Consider the following 23916-nt stretch of genomic DNA (forward strand, 5'->3'; position numbering starts at 1 on the left):
GTATTCTGAGAGTCCCCCACCTGAACCCTCAACTATTAGTTATTTGTACCTTCAAATCCTAGCAAACGAAGCCAGGTGGCTCTTACCAAATTCTAATTACTGGCACCTTGCTTAGTTGCAGGTGGCCATCCTACCGTATCACATTATGCATTAGCCTAGTGTATTGCAGTCATTTATCAACAGGGAAAAATGGTAACCAAATTTACTGCAGGGTTTGTGAACTGATAACCCCTGGAGCAAATCCAGTTCTTAAACTGGTTTGTTTTGGTTTGTGTGGTGTCTTTTAAATACTGAACTAGTTGCCAGAATATAAAAATCAGAGGATTTTACAAATGAGTCCAGGTTTTCAATTTTTCTTGAAAACAGGTCGGGTCTAATGATGCTGGGCCAACCCACATTGCAACAGTATGGCAGGGTCCCCAGAGTGGCTCCTTCATGCTGGGTGTGTGCCCTGTGGTTTGCTACTCACTTCTTCAATCTCCCTGGCTCCCTGTACACATTGAACTTGGAAGTTCCTGTGGTAGTGATTCACAACAAAAGTCAGAAAGTTCGGCTGCAAATTGTTGCTCTACCACTTCTAGCTACCGGATCCCAACCGTGTTACATAACCTCTCTGAGCCCTGTTTCCTTCTTAGTAAATGGGAGTAATAATCAGAACCAAGCTCAGGGCAGTGAGTATAGAATGGGGTAGATACCTGTGAACATAGTAAGTGCTTCATAACTAACATGTGACATTATTATGTTGTGACTGTGGAGTAGACAGCAGAGTGGTAAGTTGGATGCGGCACTGAAGTGGGCTTCCTGGACCAGCTCTGCTACCAACCATGCAGCAGTGCATCCATGGGTTTTTGTTGCCCCATCTGTCCTATGAAGAGGTAGGACAGCATGTCAAGCTATAAGTTACATATAGAAAGTTCAACTCAAACTACCTTAAATAATAAAAAAAATGAAGTTATCAACATTTGTCTTAAAAAAAAACAGTAGAGGTAAATGTAGCTTCAGGTGATGCTTGAGCAGGCAGTTCAATGCCACCAAGGAATCCATGTTTGTCTCCCTTCCTTGACCTCCGTGGTGTACCATGTTCATCAATAGGTGAGCTTCCCTGCAGGTTACAGAATGATCATCTGCAGGCCCCAGGGCTATGTGCTTTTCATATACCCAGCAGGAAAGTGAGCCAATGTGTTGCATTGCTCTCCATAGAAGCGTTCATGTTGGTGCTGTTAGAATTGGCTTAGGTTTTCAGCCTAGAGACAATCACTGTGGCCAGGGGCAATGGAGAGGGGGATCACCTTGGTCTAGTTCCATGGGCTTTGCTCCTATAACTGGGAAAGTGGTCAGCTCCCCAGCATATCATGGGCTTCAAAGCTCTATTCAGAGGGGTTGGCTTCCGCCAGGGTTGTCCCTCACCTTGAGTTCTAAGCTCTGTCGTCCCAGCCAGCCACTAGACTGGGATGCAGAGCTTACTGGGGTCCTCCAGTGAAGTTGGGCCTTATTTTGATACTTATTTCTGCTTCTCTAAGAAACCATATGATCATCTTGGCCCATGTTCTTGGTGTTATCCCCTTTGGAGGAAGAGGGATTTGGCTTGGATTCATGGGCTTTTTTCTTTCATATTCACTAGTAGCTTTTGTGGAAGCTGCTTTTCAACACCTCTGGTGTTTGCATATCATTAAAGCTAGTTTCAGGAATATAGAGAGAATGGTTTTCATACTCTCTAAGAAATAAAGCTGGGCATGGATTTCGGAGCTGGGCAGGTTTTCAAATGTATTTCCAGTTGTGTGGGTAAGCCCTCCCCACCCCCCAATTTATGGGCATCATTTTTTTTTCTCATTTGAACAATAGGTGTCTTGTATATCTATCCCACAGAGTTTTATTAGTCTGCTTTTTCATTACTATAAGAAAACACTGGAGGTTATATTATAGAGAAAAGAGGTTTATTTAGTGCACAGTTTTGGAGGCTGAAAGATTGTATGGCCCCATTGGTCCAGTTTCTGGTGAGGATCTAATGGTACATGGCATTGTGACAGGGAGAGGGAGAGATCACACAGTGAGACAGGAAGCTGGACAGTGGGGAGGGGCCAGGCTTGGTCTTTCATAACGTCCTATCTGGAGAACCAACCAGGGTCTCACAAGAACTACGTCAATTCCTTCTCAGGCAGCATCCCCAGTGACCTAGTTACCTTGCACTAAGCCCTCCTCAAGGTCCCCTCACCTCCTTAAGTCGCCACACCAGGGCCAAGCTTCCAGCCCATGGGGTCCCACTCAAATCACATCCAAAAAGCAGAGCAAGACACAAGTAAGGTCCTGCCCAGGGTGAGCTTCCTGGCCTGAGGCTGTGCCCAGCTCAGTGTTGGCTCTTCAGAGATGCGGGGGTCCCCCCTTGTCCCAAGCCTCCCAGCTGCTGTGCCCCAGTGGCTCTCTGTCCTGTCGCCCAGGTATTCTTGTTATGCTGCTTTATCTACAGCCATTGTGTTTCCTGGAATATGAGGTTCACGACGGCAGGGCACACATCCATCTCAGTGGTGCAGCTTCCAGTTGTGAGCAGGGGGCTGTCTGACTAGAGGAGCCCTGTGCCACCCCCTACGGACAGGAGGGATCTGGGTCGTGGGGCAGGGCTGCTTCTGGCAGAGGTTGATGACCTGGTTTTTCTGGCCTGCCCTGTCCACAGGCAGGTGGGGCTGCTGGGGAACGTCTCAGCAGTGTGTGCCACCTGCCTGGTCAAAGTCGAGGTCCGAGCCATGGGCTCGGCAGCCGCGGCAACAGCCATACACTGGAGTCCCCATCTGCGGGCATGTGATGGCAATGGTGACGGTGTGCTGGGTGATTCAGGAGGAGCCCATCCCTTGAGAAGGAAGCAGGAGATGGGGACAGTGCCCTGTCGTTCCTGCGAAGCTCCTTGGCTTGTACTGGCCGGGACGGCTGTTCCCTGATCTGTCAATCATCCATCTAAGATGGTTCTGAGTTTCCTTCCACTCTGATCTCTGCCCAAGTGGCTCCAGCTGCTGATCTTCCTTTAGCATTGGGTGCCAGGGCTTATTTGGTTTCCGACCTGGGAGCTGGCCATCACAGGGAGGGGTACCAGGCCCTCCTCTGCCCTGGAGCAGAGCTTCTCAGCCCTGGAGTAGGTCAGCATCATCTGGAGAACTGTAGCCAGGGAGGCTGGGGCCCTCTGGGGATTCTGCTGGCTCCATCTGGGATGCTGGCCAGGCACCTGGTACTTCAAAAAGTCTCCCCCTCTGCTCCCCAATGACAATGTCCCACAGTCTGGGTGAAGGCGCTGGCCTGGACCTTCTATGGGCATCCTGCATACATCTGAGAGGGTCAGAGGCACGCTACATTCAGGGCTCGATTTCTACTTATTTTTAAAATTTTCCTTCCCTGCCTTTTACCATCTGTTTCATTAGCCCCTTGTTGGCAGCCTCAGGTACCCCAGAGCTGCACCCAGGAAGCCCAATCCGCATCGGGGCTGAAGCTCTGCCAAGCTCTCCAACTGTGGAGGGCAGCAGCCAGTGGCCATCAGATTCACCCAGAAGATGTGTTGGTGGCCTGCTCCTAGGGATCCAGGCCACCCAAGACATCCCCCTTCCCCGTGCCAGTTTCCTCAACTATTATAAGGGCTCAAAGAACACCCAGGCCCGTCTGAACTGACTACAGATGAGTGAGATTTGTGGGCGGCACCCCCAGTTTCTTGGGGCAAGGAGAGAGTGGGGAGCGTTTAATTCCCCGTAATCTTTATCAGCTGTGCTACCTTAGGCAAGTCCCCATATGGACTCTACCTTCTGGAATGCTCTATAGACTATGAGCATGAAATATGATAATGAATATAAAGTCCCTCGTGCAGCATCTGGCACATAATAGGGCTTCAGTAAATTGCTTTTTTTTTTTTTCTTTCTTTCCAAGAATGCTACTGTCTGCTCTTAATGTTATGTTACATGGGAAAAAGAAAATACATGGTGTTTGGATTAAGTGATCATCTGCTGGTTGTAGGATGAAGCCTCTTATTGACCCCTGCATTCAAGGCCCTGAGCAGAAAGTGATGTCCGCCTCCCAGTCACACCACGTGGGCTCCAGGCTTTCTGCCTTAGGGGGTCTTGGGAGAGCAATCCTGTTGGAGGGAGAGGTTGTGAGGGGTCTTCCCCTGAAGCTGCATTTGCACATGATCATGGTATTTGAATTTGAATGGGGTGCTGCTTCAGTTGGCTTGGGGCGGAAGATTTTTCTGCCTGGCACAAGGAAATGCTAATAACTGGATGCCCTGGTGAATGAATGGACCTTCCCTGTCCCAGCTTACCCCTTCTGCCCAATGGAGTCATGGAAGAAGTGATTGAGAGCGTAAGAAATAGTCCAGTTTATTGATTAGAACATGGTATAAAATCACAGCAATTTGCAGGCATTTCTGGGAGGGCCATGCAGTGCTGGGCGTGAACAGGGGCTGGAGAGGCGGTACACACCACTGGGCCACGGCTCCCGCCCTGGGCGTGTTAGGGGACTTGTGTGACTAGCACAGATGCTTGTGTGGGAGAATGATTGGTCCTTGCCTCTGGAGTCGAATGCTGTGGGAGTTTGGGTCATTGGACAACGCCATGCTTCAGAATTCCGTCTTGTTCTACATGAGTTAGGTGCTGCCTCTCCCCGTCTAGACACGGTCGATTCTAATTGTTCAGTACAACACTCTCTTCCCACAAAGGAAGAGGAACAGGCACGTTGGTTTGGGAGGCCATCAGAGGATGGTGTGCATTTGGCTGAGGTCCTCTGGCTTCCAGACTCCTCGAGGTCTGCTCGACGTGGAGGCAGTGGGCAGGGGCACGTACGCAGAACACGGTGCACTACTGTTGAAGCTCAAGCAGAGGGACCTTCTGTGGGGCAGCGGTGTGACAAGACGGGCATGCTTCCAAAACAAACTCAAATTTCATCTTGTCTCTCTCAAGAGGAGGGAAGAGGAAGAGCTGGCGATCAGACTGAGCCACTGACGCCAGGCATCTTAGAAAGTCTTCTGCAGGGATTCTTCCAAAGTGTAAAAGGTGTTTCTGTCCCAAGAGTTGGTGTGTAAAATCAGAACAAGGGCAGACCAGGGTGCCAAGGTGGTTGTCGAGTACAATGTCTCTGAGAGCCAATGGCTGAGTGTCCCCTGTTACATGACGTTTTGGAACAGCTGGAGAGATCTCATGATGTTGTCATCCTGGGAAGGAAGGAGGGGGAAGAGAAGTGGTTAGAACTCTCCAGGGTCCTGGCTGAGAAGTGGATAACTGGCCAGCTGGGTTTCCTGTCAGAAGGCACTCTAGGAGCGCATGAGAGGAAGAAGGAAGGGGTCCTAGAACGTGGTCAACCAAGGCAAAAGGCCTCCTCTAGCCTAAGGAGGAGTTCAGAAAAAAAAAAAACAAAACCCACATCATCCAATAAAACTGTGTTTTGTTTGCTTTTCTTTTTCCTCTAAGAAACAAGGGCACTGAGTCAAATGCTTTTTTCTATATCTATGAAGATGATCACATTTTTTTCTTCTTTATTCTACTAACACGATTAACTACATTGACTGATTCTTGAATGTTAAACCAACCTTGCAAGTTTCCATATGAGGGTTATAATAGCCTCGTAAATCAAGTTGCAAAGATTCCCCTTTTTCTCTCTTCCCTGAGTTTGTACAAGATTAGCATCATTTGGGGGCTGGGGTTGTAGCTCAGTGGCAGAGCGCTTGCCTAGCATGTGTGAGGCACTGGGTTCCATTCTGAGCACATAAAAATACATAAATAAAATAAAAGCATCATGTTCACCTACAACTAAAAAAAATTTTTTTTGAAAAGTAAGATAAAAAGAAGAGATTAGCATCATTTCTTCTTTACATGTTTGGGAGAATATGCAAGTAGAGCTATCTAAGTCTGACATTCTCCTTGGGGGAAAGTTTTAAATTATGATTCAGTGTCTTTTTTAAAAATATGTATTTTTAAGATGTTGATGGGCCTTTATTTTATTCATTTATGCAGTGCTGAGACTTGAACCCAGTGCCTCACACAGGCCAAGCAAGCGCTCTACCCACTGAGCCACAGCCCAGCCCCATGATTCAGTGTCTTTAACAGACATAGGGACTATTTATATTTTCTATTTCTTTTTGTATTAACTTTAATAAGTTGAGTTTTACAAGGATTTTTTTTTTTTTTTTTTTTTTTTGGTACTGGGAATTGAACTTAGGGGCATTTAACCACTTAACCATGAGCCATATCCCCAGCCCCCTCCCCACTTTTTTTTGCATTTTATTATAGACAGGGTTTTGCTGAGTTGCTTAGGGCCTTGATAAGTTGCTGAGGCTGGCTTTGAACTCAAAATTCTCCTGCTTCAGCCTCCTGAGCCTCTGGGATTATAGGCTTGCACCACCATGTCTGGATTGAAGGAGTTCATGTCAAATTTACTGGATAATGAACTATTATCTTTTTAATGTCTATGAAACCTGTAGGTTGATGTTATTGTTTTTTTTTCTTGATATTGACAATTTGAGTTTTCTCTCTTTTTATTCAGTCTAAGCATTTGTCAATTTTATTAGTTTTTTTTTTCAAGGAGAGAACTCCTGACTTTATTGGATTTGTTATTGAGTGTCTATATTTTACATTTTTTCTAACACATATTTTCTAAGGTGTAAGTATCAAATGCAGAAAGTCTTCAAATGTTTGTATATCAAGGAACACATTGCTAAATCTATGCATCAGAGAAAATATTTTGAATTACAATGTACTGAAAATGTGACATATCAAAATTTGTGGTATCTAAAGCATTACTCACTAAAGTAATATTCAGAAGAAAATTTATCCCTAATATAAATATTAGAAAAGAATTATTACAAACCAAAGATCTAAACTTTCATCTCAAAAAAAAAAAAAAAAAAAAACAACTGTGAAAACCTCGAACCCTAGAAAATGGAAAATAAGAAAGAAGAAGGAAGAAATTAGAACACAAATTAATGAAATAGAAAGCAGATCTATAATAGAGAAAAATCAACAGAGAAAAAAGTTGATTGTGAATGTCTGAAATCTTTTTAAGTTGCTATGTGGCAGCTAATCATGTGGAAGTCAAGCAACCTGGATTCAAATCCTGGAACTTCCTAGCTGTGTGACCTTGGACAAGTTATTTAATCTCCCAGTGCCTCATTTTCTTCATGTATACAATTGGGTGGATGGAAATAACTGCCTATGGCGTGGGTGGCAAAAAAGAAATGAGTTACTTAATGAACACCTATGGAAACTGTTGCTGTGATGAAAGAAAATGATTCAAAAGCCACTTTTAGAAGGCAAAGTCAAGAAAACACACCTCAGTAGGGCATGGTATTTAAATCAGAACGATCGAGTTTAAATTCCATCTGTATCACTTACTGTGGTTTGAGTCACATTTCTTAACCTTGTAAGGCCTCAGTTTTCTCTTCTTGAAAAGAAATGATCAACATTGCTTTTCAGTCAGTGCATAATGGTTAAATGTTAAGACATTTCTGACCCTACTGATAAGTACCTGCTGGCCCGGGCCTCCCCTCTGACTCCAGGATTTTTCCTTCTGGCTTCCCAACAACTTTCCCAGGACCCCTGGACCACCCAAAGACCCATCAACTAAAGGTCTAATGTCAACTTTGCAGGGTTCCTCTAGGGCGCTGGTCACGGTACATTACAGGTGGTCAATGTTCAGTCTGTTCTAGTTGTTAAATATATAGAACATCCCCCTGCACGCAGGACGGCTACTTCACAGGGTTATTGTGAAGTTTATGTAATGCACCTGGAACGTGGTAGGTGCTCAGAATGTGTCAATAACTCCTCCGCTTTCTCACATTTCGGTTCTTGGGTAGAGTTCATAGTTAACTGTGTACCTTTCTGAAATAAGGTGCAAGAGGTATAAGTGTATTTCTCTAAAGTAGATGAAGAAATTATTTCCAGTTCAGTCTCTGGAGGAGGCTCTGGGGCTAGTCTGTTCATTAGACTTGGTTGAAGTTTGGTCCAAGGACCAGCAACACCTGGGTCAGCTGGGAGGGTGTGCCCTCTCAGGCCCCGCCCCAGGCCTTCGGAGGTGACTGCTGCACTTTAGCAAGATGGTCAAGGAGGTTGGCTGAACATTAAAATTCTGACCACGCTGGTCCAGGGCATTTGTAGGACAGTTCCTAGACCCAGCCCAGATCTAGAGTCAAGGCGTGTAATATGCACATTCAGAACCACCGCAGGGAGTTTTATGCACACCACGGTTTGAGAATCAGAGGGGGTTTTTCCCTTGTAGCCTGGGGAGCAGGGCATGAAGCTAGAGGCAGGTTGAGAAATGGCAGTGTTGTCCACTCACAGAGGTCCCCTCTGGGTTTTCACACCCCAGAACCTGCTTTTGGGCTGCTGCTCAGTCCTACTCTTAGCCAAACCAGCCACAGGCCAGGGATCCCTGAACTCCTGAGTGGCTATTGTTGGCTCTCAATGGAGGAATGTGCAGGCTTCCATTCTTTTCTTCAGGTACCCAAGCCCAGGTCTCCTTTCCCAGATTTAGGGGTATTGTGGCCTGAGGTCTCTCCTTACCTCCTGACAGGACTCAAGAAACTCGTCTAAAGTCACGATGCCGTCTTTATTTTTGTCCATTTTCTGAAAGACATGACAGGAAGCACATTAAAGAACCTGACAATCTGCATTGCAAAGCTCACCTTTAAAGTTTCTCACCAGCCGGGCAACTCCATTTGGCAAGATTCTCTAAATCAAAAGTCTGGTTCCAGACATTGATTTTTCTGCAGACATCCTAATGTGTTGTATTAGTCTGTTTTCTGTTGCTATAACAAAATACCTGAGGTTGGGTGCTTTAGAAGAAAAGAGGCTTATTCAGCTCACATTTCTGGGGGTTCAAGATCATGGCACTTGTTCGGCTTGGAGGTCTCGTGGTGGATGGCATTGCAATGGTGGGAGCCCATGTGGAAGAGATCACATGGAGAGAGAGGAAGCCAGACTGTCGGGGAGAGAGTCTTGCTCTTTTTATAACAACCGGCTCTCATGAGAACTACAGCTTTAATCCATTCTGAGGCCATGTCCGGGGGTCTAATGACCTTCCAGTAGGTCCCACCTCTTACAGGTCCCATCACCTTCAACCTCCGTGCTGAGGATAAAGCCTCCCACATGTGAGCCTTTGGGAGCACACTCCAAACATTTCCAACCCTAGCACAGGGAAGCCACTAGCTTGTCCCCTGGCAGGAAGAACACCGGACACAAGAGGTTCCAGTTCTGTTTCTGTTGCTGGCTGGGGGAGCTTCCGCTTCCCCATCTGCAAAATGGACTGGAGTGCGCTCTGAGGTTACTCCACTGCTAGATGAATATTTTTACCCAAATGCCACTAGGATGATGCCACTTGCTTTCTCAAAGGTCAACGGTGTCCCCCTCCTGTACCAGAGCAAGGCACTTCCATTTAGAGGTATCACAGTTCTGACCTACCTAGTTTTAATCCCCCTACCCCTCAGACACAAGTGGTCAGCACCGCACGCGATGAAGCAGTTCCTGGTTCACTCAGACGCTCCGAGCGTTTTATGAACTCTAGACTGTTCTGTCCCACTTAGAATTAATCTATTAATTAATCCATTAATGTACTTCCCTGTTCTCTTCTGCAGCCTGTGCTTCACAGGGAAAGGGACTCCTCGAGGCTAACGCATCTTAGGGTTCCTTCCTGTTCCCCGCAGGGCCACACACAGGGCTGGACACAGGCCCTGGGCTCAGATGCTTGGGCAACCGAATTTAGCGGGTGGGTGGCGCGTGGCACCCACCTGGAAGAAGACGTCCACGTGCTGCCTGGGCGTGTCCTCTTTGAGCACAGGATACGTGTACTTCCCCATCATGTCATAGATGGCTTTGACAATGTCCATCATCTCCTGGAGAGGGGACAGGAAAGCACACAGGTGGGGACCCCCGAGGTCAGGCTCTTCTGAGGTGACAGGGTTTGGGGTCCTGGTTCCCCCTGTGCTTAATTAACAGGACATGTTTCACTAGATGAGAAGGAGTCAACAGCAAACGGAGGGGCTGTCACCCGGCAGGCTCCTCCTGGAGAGGAGACCAAAGGCGGCTCTCCCTGACCGCAGAAGCTCCCGAGTCGTCAGCTGGGTATTGTCCTCAACTGGGGGTGACACGTGGGAGTCCCCATGCACAGGCTGGGGAAGCTGAAATATTATTCTGAATTTCAAAGAAGCTAATGTGCTGGCTTAGAGATTTAAAAACCCTCACAGGTTCTGTGGCTGTTTTAAATGAAGAAAAAGGAACCAAACGTCAGGATTATTGATAGGGCACTTGAGTTTTTCTAAAAAAAAAAATCTATTATTAATGATTTTAGTTTTACAGAAGAGTTACAAAAATAATAGAGTTCATGTATATAGTCCTTAACATAAGAACTTGTCCAACCAGAGGAAAATGATCAAAACTAGAAGATTCACCCACTATAGTGCTATGATCTAAACTGTGGCGCTTATTCAAATTGCCTCCGTTCTCCCAGGTCTTCTTTCTATTTGCAGATCCCCCACTGCATCTAGTTGTGTGTCCTGAGTCTCCTCAGGACTGGGCACTGTCGATGTAAACACTGGTCAATTAGTTGGCAAAGTGAATCTTGATTTGGAACCTGGTTTTCTTATGATCAGAAGCAATGCTCTATGTCTTGGTGCCACATTGCTGGCGATGTTGACCATGAGTGCTTGATTGAGGTGGTGGCTTCTCCTCTGGATTTAGCGTTTGTCTGTGGATCTTGCCCACAAAAGTTACTATTGTGATGTTTGTCTAATCTGATTCTGTATTCCTTTACTCCTTCTGTGTTCATTAATTAAACGGAATCCTCCCCATTTTATGTGTATGTTCAATTTTTTTATTTGTATCAATATGGACTGATGGATATTTACTACATATTTATGACATTTTTTTTTTACTACATTTGGTTGGTGATAACCCATCATCATCATTTTTCATTTTGCTGCTTAAATTGCTTCAGTGACTCCTATAGCCTTTCAACAGGTCCCTTCTGGGATCCAGGATTGTCTCATATTTTCTCTCTGTCAATCCGGGGACCAACCACTTCTCCAAGGACACTGGTTCTTGGAGTATTGAGAGAACACCATGCATCCTACTTTCTGAGTTAAAAATGTGATAGCATACAAATTTTCAGGCCATCTTTGCAACTTGAGAGAGAAATAGCATTTCATTGTTGTAATAGACTTCACTTTCTTGGTGAGATTTTTAACATTAGGCATTCATTATTTTTCACGTCATTTCCTGTGAACTTTGTTCAGTTATTTTACTCATTGTGTTATCTACTTCTGATTGGACGGTGAGAGCTCTTTCTATACTTCGAAAATTGTTAATTTACATAAGAGATATTTTTAAAAATCTACCACGTTCAATACTGCTTCAAGGAAATGCAAAGGTAAGCATGGTAGATACCCTTGCTTTTGTTAAGATGACTAGCTAGAAATATCAGCCCTTTCTAGGATTACAGGTTGTAAATATTTTAGCTAGTCTGTCATTTGCTTTTCAACTTTGTTTATGATGGTTTATGATGTACAGACTGAAAAAGATTTCTAGAGTGAAACTATCAATAGTTTTCTTTTATTACTTCTAACTTTGACTTTATGTGTTTTTCATTCAAGGTCAGGTGTCTGTGTATGACTTCTAGTTCTTTGAGAGTTCAAAATCAACTTTATATATCTATGATTAATTTGGATGTATAAGTGGGAATGTTTACTGTCAAAGTAGCTAACCAGTTTCTCCAGAATAATTTAATTATCAGTCATCATTTTATTCTTTCCCTTTATCATAAACCCAGCTCTCACTTGTACCTAGTGTTCTTTTCTGCCCACTGACCCACCTCCCTTCATTGCACCTGTTATAAAGCTTTAGCTCTGTAATTATCTGGTAGAGTCGGTGCCACTATTTTTCTTTTTGAAAATTATCTTTGCTATTCTCATCTGATTACTTTTCCAATGTGACTCTATAACAACTGTGCACATTTTCCTCCCCAAATAGCACTTTCATTCTGAGTAGGAGTAAAATAAATTTAGTTAATTAGAGAATAATTGCTATCTTTACAATATTACTGTCTTTATAACATACTCGCCTTCAGAAAATGGCGTGTCTCTCTACTTATTCACGTTTTCCTTTTTGCATTTTCCCCCAAAACCTTTTATCATCTAAATTATGGATACTGAAAAATATCCATATGTGCTTTATGTGCTTTAAATTTTACTATTGTATTATAATATCTTTGTTACAGTTTTCAAAGTAGTTATAACTGACCAACCAACGTCTTTTTGTTCTTTTTTTTATATATAACTTTAAGTTCTATTATTTTAAGTTGATTTTTTTGTCTTTGTTTTCCAGATAGAACATATTATCATTAACAAAGGATATTGCAACCTCCTGTATTTATGTTTCATTTCTTTTTCTGACTTATCATACTTGAAGAACTTTTAGAGAATGTTAAGTAACAGTGTGGGTGAGCTGTGTGCACTCTTGTCTCATTCTTGCTATAACTGGGAACCTCTAGTATCAGTATGAAATATGAAACTGGGTATCATGCTGGGGTATTTATGCTGAAGAAGTATTGTACTCCCAATTTATTAGCAGTTCTTAAAAAATATCAAGAATAGATGGTAAATTTTATTGAATGTGATTTTAGCATCATATCATTTAATCTTCTGATATATTGATATGATGAATTATTTAACAGACTTTCTCTACTTTTGAATTATTCCTGCAATAAACCTCATCCTAGTCATATGCATTTCTTTAGAGTACTAGGATTCATTTCATTTGGAATTTGTGGTCTATATTTTGAGTGATATTGGACTCTTGTTTTCTTTTCTGCTTGATGGGACTTTCTTTTTCATTCAACACATTTTTTTGAGCACTTTCTATGCCTAGCCCTGGGCACTTCCACCTTATAGTACACTTTTAAAAAAATAAATCAAACTTATTGAGGCATAATGTTCTTACAACAGATTAATGCACATAAAGTGTACCCTTAGATGAGTTTTGAAAATTGCATACACCCATGACACTGCCACACCCCCAAGATATGGAGTATTTTCATGTCCCTTTGCAGTATCTGTCAACCTCTGGCACCAGATAACCACTGGTAAAATTTATGTCACCAGGGAGTCACTTGCATTTTCTAGAATTTCAGATAAATGGAATCATACAGTATAACTGAATTGTCTTCATCCACTGAAGGTGTGGTTCATGGGACTCATGGCCACTGATGCTGGCAACATCATGTGTTTCTCTTACTGCTGAGTGGTAACCCATTGCATGGACACACCACAATGTGTTTATCCATTGTCCAGTTAGCAGACATTATTTGGGTTGTTTTCTGTTTGGGGGCTATTATGAAGAAAGCTGCTATGAACAGCTCTGCTTATGGAATTACATATTTTGAGTAAATCCCTGAAGGTGGGTTTTCTGGATCCTATGTTAATTGTATGTTGAACTTTATCAAAGATGCTGAGACATTTTCTATGTGTCTGTGTCATCTTACATCCCACCAGCCTGCACGAGTTTCTATTGCTCCATATCCTTCCAGCAAGTGGCCTTTTTCATGGCAGCCATTCTTCTGGGTGTATAATTATATTTTGTTACAATTATAATTTGCATTTTTTGAAGGCCAGAGATATGGAGAAATTTTTCATGGGCTTATTGGCCATTCACTTATCTTCCTTTCTGAAGTATCTGTTCAGCTCTTTTACCTACTTTTAATTGAGTTGTCTTCTTATTGAATCATAAACATTCATTTTATATGTTGGACACCAACCTTTTGCAAGGTATAGAACTTAAAAGCCTTTCTCCGAGTCTCTGGCTTGCATTTCCATTTGCCCCCTGCCTTTTCAGTGCTGAGGACCCATCCCTGGGCTTCGAGCATGCGAGGTAAGTGCTCCACCCCTGAGCTGCACCCTGGCCCTGCAATTCTACTTCCCTAAAGGTGTCTTCCAAGGAGCTCTGTCTTGCCTCAGAGCCCCTCAAGTGGCTGTTCCTTTTGCAGGAACACTTTTCCTGACTTTTGCATATCTGGCACCAGTGTGGCAACACCATCTTAGTCGCCTTTGTGACCGTCCCTGCTAAGACATCTACCTATCTGTCTGCATTTGGTCTGTTTACTGTCCCTCCTCCATGCTGCTCTGTGGGAGCAAGCCGGGTCTGATGGTTTGCCTCTTTCTCTCCAGCACCTAGAACACCTGGGAACTCTCACACAGGGTGTTGAGCAGCACCAGACAGAATGAATGAGGAATGAAGTTAAGGAAACCTTCTGAGCATCAGTGTTCTCTCCGTACCAAGAGAACCTGGCAGGGCTGCGGTGAAGGTCAGAGAGGATGTCCAATCTCTGGACACCATGCCTGGCACATAGGAGCTCAGCAAATGGGATGCCTCGGATGCTCAACTCAAGCAGACATCAATCACAGTGAGTTTTGAGACAGGCCTGTGAGCATCTCATCAGCTGAACGCGTATTGAGGCTCTAAGTGTCAATCAATGATTCCAAGATTGATTGGCATGATTTTTTTAAAGACAGCGACACCTCCCTTCTTCCTTTCTCTGGCTTTATTTAGGTGAGGCTGTGCTGGGGTGATCCCATGGTAGTCCCCTCTTCTTTAGAAATCTCTTTTCTCTTTAAGGACTGCCTGTCATTCCACCATTTCAGCTTTGGGCTCTAACGTGTGGCTGCTAACTGGCTAAAATTGCAGGTCCCCCATGAGGAGGAGGCCTTTCCTAAAACAAATCGTGGGTGGTGTGCACCGAATCTGTGTGGCCCAGGACACAGGAGGCTGCCGAATCCTTTCTCCAGTACCTGGGAACAGGGCAGGGCCAGCAGTGGGGGTAGTCAAAGGCGCCTTGTTCATTTTTCTGGGACCAGCTCTGTGGCCCCAAAGTGGATCTGCCGCATCATTCAGATAATTTTATCCTCATGTCTGGGAGTTGCTTCCTAGTCTCTTGGCACCTCCATTGTCCCCGCCAGCCCCTGCTCTCAGCTCACTTACCTCTTTGTTTATGTATCCATCTTTATTGATGTCATACAAATTAAATGTCCACCTTAGTTTCTCATGGACAGTTCCTCTCAGTAAAATCGACAGAGCAGTTACAAAGTCCTGAAGCAGAAGAGACAGGAGTGGGTGAGCCACCAAGCTGCTGGGTGGGCAGCCGGCTCTGTGGGTCAGACTCCGTGGGGCTTTTATAGAATGACGTCTCTCCCTCCCATCTGGTGTGCCCAAAGGTTATGGCCAAGCTGGCTGAGGAGCTCCCTCTGGGCACTGCCCACGCTGCCCGCTGTGAGGAAGGTGCCCCTTGGGGGAGAACGGAGCTCTGCATTGTGAGTCACCTCCAGGCAGTTAAGTAAGGCCACCTCCATTCCAGACCAACCCCAGGTTTGCAATCCTGTGCTTGTCATGCTCTAGCAGCTCCCGGTGGGGACTATGGGCAGGGACTATGGCTGCCCATGTTCACGCCCACCTCCGCCACTTACTAGCTCTCCGACCTTGGCGGAGCTGCTCAGCCTGTCTTTGCCTTACTTTCCTCATCAGGAAAATGACAGGAAGCAACTCAGCTCAGCACTGAAGGGGTATCGTGAGGATTCCACGAGATGACCAATGCACAACGCTGAGTCCAGAGGCGGCCTTGGTCAGCGGGCAAGTGAACTCTTAAACTTGTCGGGCTCAGACCCCCGAGTCCCCGAGGACCTGGAGAATGGGGAGAGTTGCTTCTCTCTCTCTCTTTAGGAAATGTTCATCACATGGATAAAGTTTCTTTGTCTTGACTGAGAGCTTTTCCTGATCTGACTCATTCCCCCCAGGATCCTGTGACTTAGAGGGAAGCAGGGGACTCCCAGAGTGTACCCAAGAGACTAGCATACCTCGAACTTCACGGAGCCCGCCTGGGTGGTGTCAAAGGCGTTGAAGAGGTAATGGGCGTAGGTGCTGGCGTCTGCAGGCAGAGAGGGGGCAGGTGAGGAGCTGAGGCTCCGCACGGGGGAGGGGTCTTTAAACACAGAGGCAGGGTTTTGGCCAGAAGGAGAGGGTGACCGAAAGGAGAGACTGGTGGGCTGAAGCCCACTGGCTCACCCTCTGGGGTTCAGGTGGGTAGTTCTAGTAAACAGTGGGACATGCCCTTGCTCCTCCTCTAGCCATCTCAGATGACTCCGGCCTCCCTGCGCATGTAGCCTCTGGTGGCTGGCTGGCTGGCGACTGCGTGAGGGTCTGAGCAGCCATGTAGTGCTACAGAATGAGCCTTTGCTCAGGAGCAGAGAACTGGCTTGGGTGGCAGCTCTATTACACAGAGCTGTGTGTCTGGAGGCATCTAAAGCAAACTCTCTGAGCTTCCCTTTGCCGTCTCTGGACATCCATGTAGTAAGACCTACGTCTTGACATTTTTGAAGAAATATGTTAAACTAGAGCCCCACCTGCCACTCAGCGAAACTTAACAAAGACAGCTCAACAGAGGTCAAGAAACCAGTTCTGGGGCCTGCGTGAGACTAAGCTGCTTTCTCTCAACTTGGGTTGGGGCCTGTGCTGGGCACCTAGAGAGGCATCGTCTGCTGCTGAGGAGGCCCATGATGAGCAGGGCCTGTAACGTGTTTGGGACTTGGATCTCTGTATTGTCTAGATCCAGGGACAGGATTCTGCAGGAGATGGCTCCGGGGGACAGAATGCAAGGTGGCATATGACACACATTAGTGGCCCTAGGTCCCTGGGGCCAGAGCTGTCCCTAAGGATCAGGTAGGTGATGGAGCAGGTGCTGGGGGTCCAGTACCCTTGCTATGCAGCTTCATAAGCATGATTTCGAGCTGTTCGTGTCTTGGTGGACTCGTCTATTTTATAGTCTCTAGCAGTTGCTAAAGACTATAAAACTTTCCCAAACTTCTGGCTGGTCTCAGAAAGAGTCTGGCCCCATGGAGGAGCCAGTGTGGAAAGCTTGGCCCCAGGCACTTCTGGGATCCCCCAGTCTGCCATGCACTAGGGCGTGGTCCTGGTAACATGCCCAGGGTCCCTGAAACTCGCTTGTTCCTTCTGGGGTCACAATACCTGCTTTCTGGAGCTGCTAGGAGACCTCTGAGTCCTTTCAGCGCTCTTTTCTGTTAACACTTTAGAGAACCCCACAGCTTTAACAAGGAAAGGAGGGTGGACTTGGAGGAAGGGACGGTGCCGACTAGAGAGGGAGCTGAGAGGGCCTTCGTCAAGGTCAGACTCACCTCCATGAGGAAAGAACTGGGCATAGATCTGCTTGAAGGTCTCTTCATTGACCACGCCACTGGGGCACTCCTGGGTGAAGGGAGAGAGTCAGTGGGACTTGTCTGGGGGTCCGCCCCAGGAGAGGAGCCTGGACCCACCCTTGGGGTCCAGGTTCCTCTGATCCCTGGTGGGCAGCCCTGCACAGCACCCATGCATTTCTGTGTCTCTCAGGCGGGTGTCTGGGACGTAATCCCACCTTAGGACCAAACCTGCTTTGCAAAACGATGAGATGTCATCTGAGAATGGACGCCGCACAGGGGAAAGAATTGGGGCTTCAGGGTTAAACAACCTGGTTTTGGATCCTGGTTAAAGCATTTCTAAGCTTTGTGTCTAGGGTCATGTCAGTCTCTGATCCCCAACATCTTGACCTATAGAAAGGGGGCCAATTTTCCCAAGAAGGTTGTTGGGCAGTTTAACCCATTGTCTCGACGTGGACCACCTATAAAAACTTAACATAGTGTATGCTATATCATACAATATTAAAATCAGAACATAATGATTATAATATTAATATAATAACACATAAGTTCAAGATTATGATTTCCATTTTCATGTCGACTTCATTGACATATTTGAGAACTGTAAACTTAATGTATGAAGTGGCACAGAACCATGGTCGATGCCAACCCATGTTGATTCTCCTCTGTTCTGGACACTGTGCCATCTGCTGCCATCCAGCTGCCTCTTCGATATCGCAAGGAAGAGGCCCAAGGGCAGCAAGCCAGGTATAGGACAGGCACAACCAGAGCTCAGTAGGAAGGGAGATTGTCAGATACCTTCAGGAGGTATGTGAATCCCTAACAGCCTTGGGAGCACTGAGACTGTGCTCAGTTTGGAATTGACCAAGTTCTGCCTGTAGGCTGCACCTGGAGGAGGGTGACAGGAGCACCTCCCTCTAACCCAATCCACCCCAGGATTTGGGAAGAAGTTTGCATTGAGATTTAAGCTTAAAAAAACAAAATAAAATAAAACCAGTATCCAGGATGGCCCCTGAGAACTCTTGATACTTCCCGAGAGATGGCAGGATGTATTAATGTAGCTACTACTAACTCCCTGCCCCTGACTCCACCCCCAATTACCCCTTGGCTTCCTGTGGAGCTCACAGGAAGAGGTTCCAGCAAGAGGAGAGGGGTGTCTGGTCCCACTATCAGTCTGTATTTCACGGTCCACGAATACAGGGACATTCAGGCTGACACGTCAGCCCGTGAGAGTTTGATTAGCTAAGTGAGCGAGCTCAATTGCACCAAGTCGAGGGTGTGAGTACCTGCAGTCGAGGCTGGCTCAGGCCAGGGCAGTCTCCCATGGTGGCGCCACCCTGTGGAGTTTCTGTGCTGCCAGCTGACTGCCCTCGCCTGGAGCTGATCTTGTGCCCCCTTTGCCCTGGTGGCCTCCCTTGTGCCCCCTTTGCCCTGGTGGCCTCCCTTGTGCCCCCTTTGCCCTGGTGGCCTCCCTTGTGCCCCCTTTGCCCTGGTGGCCTCCCTTGTACAACCACAAATCTGGGACACTCCCTTGGGGGCTCCCATGACATCGGGAGGATTCAGCCCATGCAGAGCCCGCGTGCCTGCCCCATCTTACGTTTTTGAAGCCTCTGTAGAGCACTTGCAGCTCCCTCTTGGTGAAGTTGGTCTGGGCCTCGAGCTGCTCCAGTCCTTCAGGCCGGTGGCACACCATGGTCATCTCCAGCTCATCTTCAATCTTATCTGGAACCAGAGGGGATGGCATTGGAGCATGACCTCAGAGGCCACTCTTGTCAGGCCACAGTCTGGATTGTCCAAAGATGGAGGTCATGGTGTGGGACATAGGTGGGTGTCGGGTTGGGGTTCACCCGGAACCCCACTTCCCTGACCAGTACTATCTGTCTCACCATCTGTCTACTCTGTGACTCTAGGTGTGACAGATGCCAAAAGGGAGAGAGTGTCAGCTGTGACAGGGAGGTAGGGAAAGAAGGGCGGAAGTGGAACCGAATTCCTTCCTTTCCAAACACCCTTTTAGCATATTCAAATTGCTGCCCGCTTGACCTTTGGAATCTGCAGACACAGGTAAGCCTGCAGAAGGACAAACACCCTCCCATCAGCAAAGGGAGCAAATCTATAGAGAAAATTGAAGTCTCCCCGCATGGGACACCTGCAGGAAGCCTAGCATGACTTAGTCAAAAGTTCTAATTGTGGACTGTTACATGCTAATTTAAAAATCTGCATTTTACATGGTATTGTTTCATAATATCTGTAAGATATTCTTAAGTACTAGGAAAATGACTTCAATAAGAGCTACTTTGTATAAATAAAAGCTCTGGCAGCATTTGAAAGGCACCAAACCATTGAGAGCTGCTTCTGCTCTTCCTCAGAGGATACTACTTGTGGTAACAGTGTTGCACTAGCTGTTTAGAAAGTGCCCAGTAAAGCCAGCAATTTGTCCACTTTGCATTGAAGGATCACAACACTAATGAATTAGTGGAACCTTCGAGATGCTTTATTATCAGAGGCATAAGTGACTCTTTTCCTTTGGGCTCTGCTGGAATGCTTTCAAAAAATTTATTCCAATCAAGAACCAATAACCACTTGACCTTCCATGCCTACCCATGTCACGCAGTCAGACATCATCAGACCCATGGAGTGAACAACTATAAATCTGAACTTGCAAAACTAGCAAAGAGATGGATGGGCGTCTGGAACACACATGTCACGTCATCGTCATACCCGTGAGAGGCTGATGGTCCCTGTGGGAGAAAGGGCTGAGCAGGTGCTTTAAATTCTATGCACTTCTCTCATCAGGGTCGATCTCTTTGTTACAGATTAGCTCTGCAATCGTTACTTTCCCTTTTCAGATTTTGATTCCAGTGAGAAAGGAATCCATCAAAGGAAGTTTGCATCTTGTACATATTCCCAAAGGTAAGGGATAAGGCTCCAATAACTTGGTAACAATTCCTAATTGATATCTTTTCTTATGTGCTGGGCAACAACACATATCACCTTATCCTGTTGGGAGTGAGGCAGATGATCCAATATAAATAAGGCACTCTGTTTATACAATGTAGCGGCAAGTGGCCCATTTCTTCATAAATCTCGCAGAGCCTTTAATGTTATGTTTGTAGCTAATGAGATAAGTAGCAATTATCTAAACACTGGAGCATTTCTATGTAAATGAAAGGGCTGATTCTCAGGAAATAGAAGGAAAAAAAGAGAAAATGAAAAAAAAATCCACATAAGTCTAATCTAAGATGCTTACATATATTTTATGTATATTTTAAACTCATTTGAAAAGAGAAATCAAATATTGGTTTAAATCTCCTACTATTAGATCCAATACGCCTTTCGTAAAAATGCACATATATTTAACTGTGCATATGTTCTTTAATTTTTTTTTTAAAAAAAACTGTGCATGTATTCCAAAGAAACTTTAGAAGAGGCCACAGAGGTTTTATTATCCCTCTGATTACCCCTTGCTGTCAGCATGGGCCCAGTAAAGGAAGGGGAAGCAGCAAAAATCAAATTAAAATATAAATAAGGAATTTTTAGAAAAAACGATGCAGTTTTGAAGGTATCAAGTCTACCTGTTGAGTTTTCACTTATCCAAAAGCATGAAGCTCTTTTTGCAGTTGGGTCTCATTCCTTATTCTTCATGGGACCAAATTCTTTCCTAGCTCAGGGAAATTTCTTTGCAAAAGTAGAAAGAATCCAATTCAGAAATGTTACTTGCTTCCTATCATCTTTATTAAAAATGTACTAAGTAATTATTGAAACATCAACGACTAGACCCACTTCATTAAGGTGGAACCGGAAGTTATTAATAAATGATCTGCCTGCTGTCTGCATGGTAGGATCAGTTTCCTTATGCAACAGATCCAGTCTCAGTCCCACCTGGGTGTTTGGATAGTGCTCACAGAGCTTTTGCTTTCATTTGCTTTAACAAATCATTGTTATTTGATTTTTCTGTCTGAAAAGAGCGGGGACAAAAGGGAATTCACATTTTGGGGATGCCAGAGGCTGGGGAATTGCTTGTGGATGTTAGGAACTTAAATCAGAGATTTAATACTATGGAAATGACTCCCTAACAAGAATCAATTTGAACGCCTTCTCTTTGTTCCAATGTTTTTATGCAACTTGGTGTTGGGTGGGGGTGGGAAGGTCCCCACCCTTCCCATGTGGGACTTAGAAGACAATTACCCTATTGGATCAGGTGATTTTCTGTCTGAGTGACTCACCAAGAGATAACCTCTCCCACTGGGGGTAATTATGAGGTGGAATAACCCACCAGAGGGTGCTGCACAGATTCCCACACGGAATAGTCAGTTGGTGACTCAGATTAAATAGTTCTCGGTGTTTCAGGGTTTTGGGCTATTCTGAGAGTAGGATGAGAGTGTTAGACCCTCTCAGATTAAGAGACAGCAAACTCTGCATTGTTTGCTTACACCTTCCTGAGTTTCTGTGTCTTTAAAACACACAGGGCCCATGCTAGGGCTTCTAGCAAATATGTCTTACAAACTCTGTTACTAACCAATTTATATCTGTGTCCTAGGTCTCATAGGCAAACTGTGACAGAGTTGGACCCCCAATCCAGACAGTTCCAGCTCTTTTGTTGGGGCTATAGATCCCCACAGTGGCTTCTACTTCCTTCCAGTGCAAATTGCAAGCTGGTTTTAACCAGCCGGAGGTAGTCCTGTTCCTAATAAGCCCCACGCCTGAGTGTAAGTTAGACCCTCAGACTGTGCGGCTACGGTCTTCTCCCCGGTGAGATGTTTCTTGTGAGACTCCTGAACATGGCCATGACCAAAGATCCTGGCTGCCTCCTTCCCCTGGGGCTGAAGGTTGCTTCTCTAGGGAGGGGTGTCTGGGTTGGACTTCATGCCCACCCCTTATTTTGAGGTTGCAAATGGTGGCCTGTGGGCTGAATCCAGCCCAATGTGAGGTCTCATTGTAAAACATGTGTTTTTCATTGGTTGCCAATGTTTACAGTGAGAGATTCATGTGCCAGGTTGGATTCTTGATTTCTTTTGAAAAAAATGTGACTATTTGACAACTTAGGTCTCAAATTTGCCAGGTCACTGTCCACTAGAGCCGGGCAGAGACTGTCTCATCTGGGCAGCCGGAGCCTCTGGGCTCCCTCTGGTTCACTGCTGCCTCTTTTAATCCACTGAAGCTGCCTGCCTAGCCCTGGGGACAAATGAGTTTGGGTTCCCAGGTCTGAACCTCCTTGTCCCACCCTCTGTCTGCACATCCCCTCCCCCACAGTCTATTTCAACACATCCACTTTGTTGCCCTAGAACTTGAAGCTGATCATAGGAAATAAATGTAGTAAAACAGAGAAAAACTACTTCAGGAAATGCTGACAAGAGGGGAAAAGAGAACACAGAAATTCAGGCCATTTGTCCTATGCAGTTACTACACTCCAGCCACAAATTAGCTCTGAGTTTTATGTACGTCATGTTGCTCATGAAAAGAAAATATGTCAATTTCTAAGGAAAAGCAAAGCCTTTCCTAGGATTTATCTCTAAAAGAATATTCCCAACTTTTTCTATGCAGGTCAAATTTGCTAACAAGGGGCACAGAAAGTGGGTGAATGAGAAGACTAATTGCACAATAGATGCTACATCAAGAAGCTCTTCCTTTGCAACTAATATGACCAAAGTATGCAAGTTAATTTAAACTTTTTTTTTTTTTTTTTTTTTTTTTACCTCTCTGATACTGGTAATACCACCAGGCGATGTCTAGGGAAAAAGTAAGAAAACATTTTACCAAATCCATTCATTGAAAAAACAAAACACATTTTTATTGCCTCTTTGAGAATGTGCGGGTCACCATCTCAGGAGCAGAGCAGGACTGACTTCTCCATCCATTGCCCATGGTCAGAACAGGCAAGAGCCATGAGTCACCTCCCAGCAGGCTCCGGGAGCATATGCCCTCAGCCATGCCCTCAGCCATGCAGCCATGCAGCCCAGAGAGCGATGGGATGGCACTTGGCAGAGGATGCACGGATGTGGATGGGTCCTTGGAAATACCCACGTGTGGGATGGAGGAGTGGCTTACAAGATTCCCTCCATGAGGAAGCCCCCATTACCCCCATCTGATTGTGATTCAAAGCTGAATATCTTGCAGGGTGATTTACTTCCTTGCTCAACAATTATCAGGGACGTTCTACTATGTATGTATTAAAGAGAAAATAACTCTGTTTCCTGCTCCCTTGAAGCTTACAATCTACAAGCCTTGGCTTCTCTCATCCCTTCTTAAGTGTTTGAAGTAACTCAGTTGCAGAAGACGGAGACAACCATTGGAGAGAAGAGGTCACACATTAAGATGTGTGGCCGAGTGGACGCCGACTAAGCTCTGTTACATCATATACAAGACACAGGACAAAATGTCAGGCTTGGAGAACCACCAATGGTCTGGGGGAGCTGGGTGGGTTCAGTTGATGCCTCCTGTTGGCCTTTTCTGGTCTGTTTGGTGGTCAGCTGGTTCTCCCTGTGAGCTGTTATTTGAACCTCTTCCTGTTTTGCCAGCACCCCTAAAAGTGTGGGTTGCACAGTTACCATATATACTGTCTTAGTACCCACCCCCAACTCACAACCCCAAACAGGGATGGTTTATTTCCCCGCTGCTCCTAAAAGTGCTAGTACGCATGGCTGTGTATCCATGTGTCCTGACTTGCATGCCATGGAAGAGATTTATTTTGTTAGATTTAGTTTGATTACTCT

At 45.5% G+C, this 23916-nt stretch overlaps 1 protein-coding gene across 4 annotated transcripts in view; it reads right to left on the reverse strand.

The window, feature by feature from the left end:
* Positions 1 to 5131: 5131 nt before the first annotated feature.
* Positions 5132 to 23916, reverse strand: part of Kcnip1 (potassium voltage-gated channel interacting protein 1) — a 187357-nt gene continuing 168572 nt past the window's right edge. For 2 of the 4 annotated variants that reach the window (XM_076855681.2, XM_076855682.2), the window contains exons 2-8: positions 18804 to 18928; positions 17189 to 17258; positions 15854 to 15924; positions 14985 to 15092; positions 9746 to 9850; positions 8523 to 8585; positions 5132 to 5179 (exon numbers count right to left, since the gene is read on the reverse strand). In XM_076855681.2, the coding sequence (XP_076711796.2) occupies positions 5132 to 5179; positions 8523 to 8585; positions 9746 to 9850; positions 14985 to 15092; positions 15854 to 15924; positions 17189 to 17258; positions 18804 to 18928 (590 nt within the window). Of the gene's footprint in view, positions 5180 to 8522; positions 8586 to 9745; positions 9851 to 14984; positions 15093 to 15853; positions 15979 to 17146; positions 17259 to 18803; positions 18929 to 22899; positions 22933 to 23916 lie in introns of all 4 variants that reach the window. The other 2 variants (XM_076855679.2, XM_076855677.2) reach the window with 2 other exon arrangements.

Source organism: Callospermophilus lateralis, chromosome 5 (assembly GCF_048772815.1).
Source record: "Callospermophilus lateralis isolate mCalLat2 chromosome 5, mCalLat2.hap1, whole genome shotgun sequence".
Lineage (NCBI taxonomy): Eukaryota > Metazoa > Chordata > Mammalia > Rodentia > Sciuridae > Callospermophilus > Callospermophilus lateralis.